The sequence below is a fragment of the Gossypium hirsutum genome, chromosome A01 (assembly GCF_007990345.1).
Source record: "Gossypium hirsutum isolate 1008001.06 chromosome A01, Gossypium_hirsutum_v2.1, whole genome shotgun sequence".
Lineage (NCBI taxonomy): Eukaryota > Viridiplantae > Streptophyta > Magnoliopsida > Malvales > Malvaceae > Gossypium > Gossypium hirsutum.
The window spans coordinates 74,779,483-74,786,206 of NC_053424.1; the positions used below are offsets into that span (position 1 = coordinate 74,779,483).

General features: G+C 39.6%; 1 protein-coding gene across 1 annotated transcript; it reads right to left on the reverse strand.

The window, feature by feature from the left end:
- Positions 1-5,320: 5,320 nt before the first annotated feature.
- On the reverse strand, positions 5,321-6,472 carry LOC121214777 (uncharacterized). The gene is made up of 3 exons (XM_041089006.1): positions 6,275-6,472; positions 6,072-6,163; positions 5,321-5,831 (listed from the first exon to the last, which is right to left on the reverse strand). The coding sequence occupies exons 1-3, from the start codon at positions 6,470-6,472 to the stop codon at positions 5,321-5,323; spliced, it is 801 nt and encodes a 266-aa protein (XP_040944940.1).
- Positions 6,473-6,724: the final 252 nt, after the last annotated feature.

Sequence of the window (6,724 nt, forward strand, 5' to 3'; positions counted from 1 at the left end):
CCCAAGTACTACTATAAATGGTCTATTGCATGTTAACCTCATCTCATCGATTATGTACATGCTAATTTATCCTCTTTGTATTTGGGATTTACATCTCATTCAAGAACACATTTAGACTTGGCTTATTGTTATAACTCATTACCAATTATAACCTAACCATCCCAAGTGATTTGGCCACATTTCATATGTCTATTATAATATACCACATTTAATCATCACCAGAACATTTAACCACAAACAAGCACGATCAGTAGGTCATAGCCTACATCAAAATGAGCCATGTCTTATGGCCATATACAAAAAGAATAAGTTTAATATTTAAGCCCTTACATAGGCCAACTAATGACACATATCACAAAATAACGAAAACCTATACATGCCATTGAAACAAAATAAAGTATCTATATACCAAAGCAAAACAAGTTGATAGTGTTGACAATGCTCCAATCGTCTTCCAATCTTCACGAGTCCACGAGCTCTGTAGAATAGGGAAAGGAGATGAGGGGTAAGGATTAACATGCTTGTAAGTCCAGATAACAGGAAAGTAAAGTTACCAGGTATTTAACATGCAATTATACAAGACATTCAGGCCAAAATTTCATTGTAAAATTTCCTATCACATGTACTTAACCATCAAGTTAGTCTCATACCACACTTGTCTATTCCCATTTAACATTTTAATCCCATCGAATTTCTTGGAATCTCAATGGATATCTCATTTACCATCAACTCATGCAAGTGATCCTTTAAATACGCACTCCCGTGAACCTCACTTTTATGGCAGGATTACCCATCTGGGCTAAATCCATCAAAGCACACATATTCTTCGGGATGCTAGATCACTATAGGATCACCTGTCTGGGCTAAATCCTTTATACCATTATTTCATTTTCGAGTAATCCATCAGACATCCCCTTTTATTCAACTGGGACATTCCATCATAACATTAATATTCCATGAGTTGTCAAACAATAAATATTACTATTATAATTCATACATGTACACACATCTTTAATGTATTTTAAAGATAGTTTACATTCAAGTTACACGAACTTACCTGGTAATTGCTTAGGTTTCGTATTTCAGTTATTTCGAAACCTTCTGTTTTCCACGATCGATTATCAAAATCGGTTCCTCAAGGTCTATACCAGTAAAAATAAATTATTAATACCTCATGTTATTTATTTCGGACCTAAAATTTACCCTAGGGCAAAATGACTATTTCGCCCCTAACATTTCAAAATTTTACAACTTAGTCCCTAGGCTCGTAGAATGAAATACATGCAATTCCTTGGTTACCCAAGCCTAGCCAAATGTATTATAAACTCATACTAGCCCACATTTTCCTCTATATCACATTTCTACCACATATTTTGTACCTTTTGCAAAAAGGTCCTCTTAGGGGTTTTTCATGAAAATCACTTAGGAAAAGATGTTTAACACACATCTAACTTTCATATTCCTCCATAAATCATCAAAAAACAAACATGTCACACATGGGTCATTTTGCATACATAAACCCTAGCTTAAAATATGGGTAGAAATGGAGAGAACATGTTACAAGAATCTCAAAAATACAAATAACATTAAAAATGAGGCTAGGAGTCGCTTACTATTGAGCTTGGAAAGTGAAGAAACCCTAGCTATGGTTTCCTTTGAAATTTCGGCAGCAAGAGGGGGAAGAATGACTAATTTTTGCCTTCATTTTCCTTTTTTATTGATTTTATTGCCAAAATACCAAAATGCCCTTCCTTATTAAACTTCCAAAATTTTCCATACATGCCCATTTTTGTCCAAAAACTTAGAAATTGAGCAAATTACTCTTTAAGACCTTCTAATTAATAATCTAAAGCAATTTCATGCAAATTGTTTCTAGAATCCAAGTTTTGCAATTTATTCAATTTGGTCCTTAATTTCCAATTGGACACCTTACACTAGGAATTTCTTCATGAAACTTTAACACATGCTTACTTTCATATTCTAGGCCTCATTATAATCAGAAAATAAATATTTTGACATCAAATTTGTGGTCCCAAAATCACTGTTCCAACTAGACCCAATTTCGGGATGTTACAATTCTCCCCCCTTAGGGACTTTCGTCCTCGAAAGTCTTACCAGTAAACAGGTTCAGATATTGACTTCTCATGGTTTCTTTAGGTTCTCATGTGGCTTCTTCCACTCTGTGTCTGTGCCGTAGAACTTTTACCAAGGCTATATTCTTGTTCCTTAATTGTTTGACTTCTCAAGCTAAAATTTTGACCGGTTCTTCGCCATAGGCCATGTCCGGTCTAATCTTAACTTTCGACGATGAAATCACATGTGAGGGATTTGATTTATATCTACACAACATGGACACATGGAAAATATCATGAATCTTTTTCATTTCGGGTAACAAGGCTAACCGATAGGCTAAAGGTCCAACTCGTTCAGTAATCTTGTATGGTCCAATAAACCGCGGGCTCAATTTGCCTTTCCGGCCAAATCTCAAAACCTTTTTCCAAGGAGAAACTTTCAAGAATACTTTATCTCTGACTTGAAACTCAATATCTTTCCTTTTTTAAATCGACATATGACTTTTGCCTATCCGATGCCGCTTTTAAACAATTGCGGATCACTTTAACCTTTTATTCAGTTTCCTTGATCAAATCAACCCCATGGATCTGGTGTTCCTTGAGTTTCGTCCAATACAATGGAGTCCGGCACTTCTGACCATATAACGCCTCATAAGATGCCATCTTTAAACTTGTCGAGTGGCGACCTCTGAGTCCTCTGTCGCCTCGATCCATCTAAGCCTAGGGGTTTCCTACACAGTTAACAGATGGGTGAGTTATGAAACTAGTGTGCAAAATACCATAAAACCATACAGCCAGAGTAAACACAATCTAGGCCTAAGCCCATGCAATGGCCTTAGCCTATTTCAGTAATAGTAGCAGTCTGGGCCTAAGCCCGTTCCAATAACAGTAGCAGTCTGGGCCTAAGCCCGCTTAACATTTCAGTACAGTATGCAAACAAAGAGTCCTACCCAATCCATTCTCTACACACTATCTCCATACCAACCCTACACACCATGTGGGGATAAAATCGACCCACCCATCCCTACACACCAAATAGTACCAGTTACGGCACTTAAGCAGTATTTGCCACAGAGCTTCCAGTAATAGGCTTATAGCCTTTCAGTATATTTCCACCAATATCAAATATCCCATACCATGCAATGCAACATAATATAAATGTGTATACAGTAAAATGTCATGCTCGAATACAGTCAAATATAGCATAGGGGTATATTAGTCATTTCATCAGTAAAGGGTCTGGGTGTACTGACCGACCCAACAGTAGGTCCACAAGCGTCTCGGCAACCCGTGCAACCATAATGGTCAAATAGTAAAAATGGGCCCGAAGCCCATAGCACTGCCCACGAGGGCCCACACGCTCGTGTGGCCCAATAAGCCCAATAGTGGCCTTGGCCGTGCAAATACATAGCCTAGCCCAGTAATCTCCACACGTCTATGCGATTTTACCCGTCTGAGCCACGAACCTGTGGGGCCCATACGCCCACTTTGGCCCAACGTGGCCAAAATTAGCCTTAGCCCATAAGACCGCTCATGGTGGCCTCTATGGTCGAACGCCTATGTTTTGTGCATTCGGCTCGCCGTACGAGCAAGCGTACGCTCACGTAGGGTCAACAGTAGTACATTTCTGGCTTTTACCGATTTATGCTAATAACAGTGTGATTACACACCTGTTGCGAAACGTGCATCTAGCCCAAGAGTTCCCCAAACCTACATTAAGTCACGATAATCCGTTAGTCAATTAATACTAGGGTTAATCACCCTTCTTTATTCCCAACTTAAAATAACATCCAATACTTGCCTTGATCGTAAGAGTGATTAGCCCTGCTAGAACCGTTGATGAAGGCTGGTTTACTCTCCTAACTGAATAGCTGCGTTGACAACGAAACCCATTAATGATGACCACACAAAAACACATGACGTGAGACTAAAAAATGGCTTATAGAAAACAAAACCCGAGGATAAGAGGAAATAGGAAATTTGCCAACACCTTCCTAAACAAGTCATGTACCAATTAAATACCATAATCGTAAACAGAATTACCTTGATCGAGTAAAGAGGGAAAGGTTCGACTGCTCAGTATTCACTAGCAACTCCTTCACTCACCAAGAAACTTTAGAAATCGAAAGGAACACCACACCTAGGAAAAGAAGGGTAAGAATCGGCAAGAAGGGATAAAAATTATTCGACTTTTAATAGTGCAAGAGTACTTACCGACTTGTTGAAGAACAACATCAAACTGCAGCCAACAGGGATGGAGTATTCAGTCATAATAGCCAAATGGACAGGAAGAAACTTTGATGAACTCGAAATTCAAAGAGAAGAGATGTTATATTCGATCAAGGGAGAAGAAAAGAGGAAGGGTGAAGGAAAAAAGTGTATTCGGTCAAAAGGGGAAACGTTGGACTGAGGGAGAGGAAGAAAGGAGGATATTCGGCCAAATAATTTGATACTAGAGAGAAGAGGAGCAAGGGAAATTGGTGACTAAAAACATTAAAATAGAACAAACCGGGAAAGACAAAAAAATGTTGAAATTCACACCAAGGAGAAAAGAGCCAAAAAGAAATAATGACCAACCTCCCAGCTTTTGCTCAAAAGCCGAAAATGCCAAAAATGAGAGTCCCAAATTCGGCACAAACACACCCCTCACTTGGCTCCTCAAATCTCTCCAACTAAACACTATCCATATCCCTTCAAAACTCTAAAATTTTCTCCCCACAATACTCCTAGAATTCGGCTACACACTCCCCACCCCACTCAATATTCTCAACCATCCAAGAGCATCAGAATCCTACTAACAAACAACCTCTAACATGGCACAGCAGCAAAAAGAGACCCCTTGCGCGCAGAAAGACTCTAACTCAAATGCCGTTACCATTAGTAACACACCACTATCCCTTGGACCAACAAGCTTCTTATGACATATTCTCACCATTTTCATTTAAGAGCCCTACTGACAAGAGACAGGGTTTATTCAAGCCAAAATCAAAATTTTGTACAAGCCAAAGCTTGAACTCAAGACCTCTCTAACACTCCTTAGGACACTCAACCACGGAAGCAAGCATACATTTATGAACACAATACACAAAAATAATTTTAACAGGGTTTTCGGGATTTGGGGCGTTACAATTCTACCCTCATTAAAGAAAATTTCAGCCTTGAAATTTACTTGGTCAGAATAGGTGAAGGTATTGTTGTCGCATTGCCTCCTCGGGTTCCGACGTAGCCTCCTTAGAACTGTGGTTCCGCTAAAGAACTTTAACCAATAGAACAGACTTCTTCCTTAGAACTTTCACATCACAGTCTACAATCTGAACTGGCTTCTCCTCAAAAGTCAGATCTGGTATAACCTCAACCTCCTCAGTCGAGACAATGTCCATAGGATCAAAGTGATATCGCCTCAACATAGAGACGTGGAACACATCATGAATCCAGTCCAACTCTGGGGGTAACTCAAGTTGATAGGCAACCGGTCCCACACGTTTTAGTATATGGTAAGGCCCAATGAACCATGGGCCTAACTTGCCCTTCCGACCAAACCTTATTATCTTCTTCCATGGCAAGACCTTAATGAACACCAAGTCCCCCATAGAATACTCAATCTCTTTACGCTTTAGATCTACATATGACTTGTGCCTGTCGGATGCCATTTTCAGTCGATTCCGAATCAATCTAATTTTATCTTCAGTATCAGAAATTAATTCAGGACTCAGAACAAGTCGCTCGCCCAAATCAATCCAACATGACAGAATACGACACCTACAACCATATAGAGCTTCGTAAGGTGCCATCTGTATGCTAGACTAGCAACTATTGTTGTAATCAAATTCTGCTAACGGCAAATAATCTTCTCGACTGCCTCAGAAGTCAATTAGACAACTACTTAACATGTCCTCCAGTATCTGAATCACTCTCTCTGACTGAACATCTATCTGAGAATGGAACACAGTACTGAAGTCCAACCGTGTACCTAGAGCTTCATGTAACTTTTTCCATAACCGAGATGTGAAGTGAGGATCCTTGTCAGATATTATAGAAACTGGTACCCCATGCAGTCTCACTATCTCAGATACATACAACTTAGCCAGTTTCTAGAATGAATAATTTGTGCAAACCGGTATGAAATGGGTAGATTTGGTCAATCGATCCACGATGACCCACACTGAGTCTTTCTTGGAAGGTGTTAGGGGTAGCCTACTTACAAAGTCCATAGTTACCCTTTCCCACTTCCACAGCGGAATCTTAACTGGATGAAGCAACCCAGAAGGAAACTGATGTTCCACTTTAACCTGTTGGCAAGTCAGATATTTCCCCACAAAATCGGTAATCTCAGGCTTAAGACTCGGCCACCAGTATATCTCACGGAGATCTCTGTACATCTTATTTCCATCCAAGTGCATCGCATAGGAGCTATTATGTGCCTCTCGCAGTAAAGTCCGCCTCAAATCAGTATCCTTAGGTACACAAATTCTTCCTCGAAACAGAGTACCCCTTCATTATTCAACCCAAAATCCACAGTATTACCATTCTCAATCTGATAGAACCGGAGACCCAATGATTCATCTTCTAACTATTTACTCTTAATCTGTTCGATCCACACTGGTTTAACTTGGAGTTCAGCCAACAAGCTACCATCATCAAATAAGCTAAAA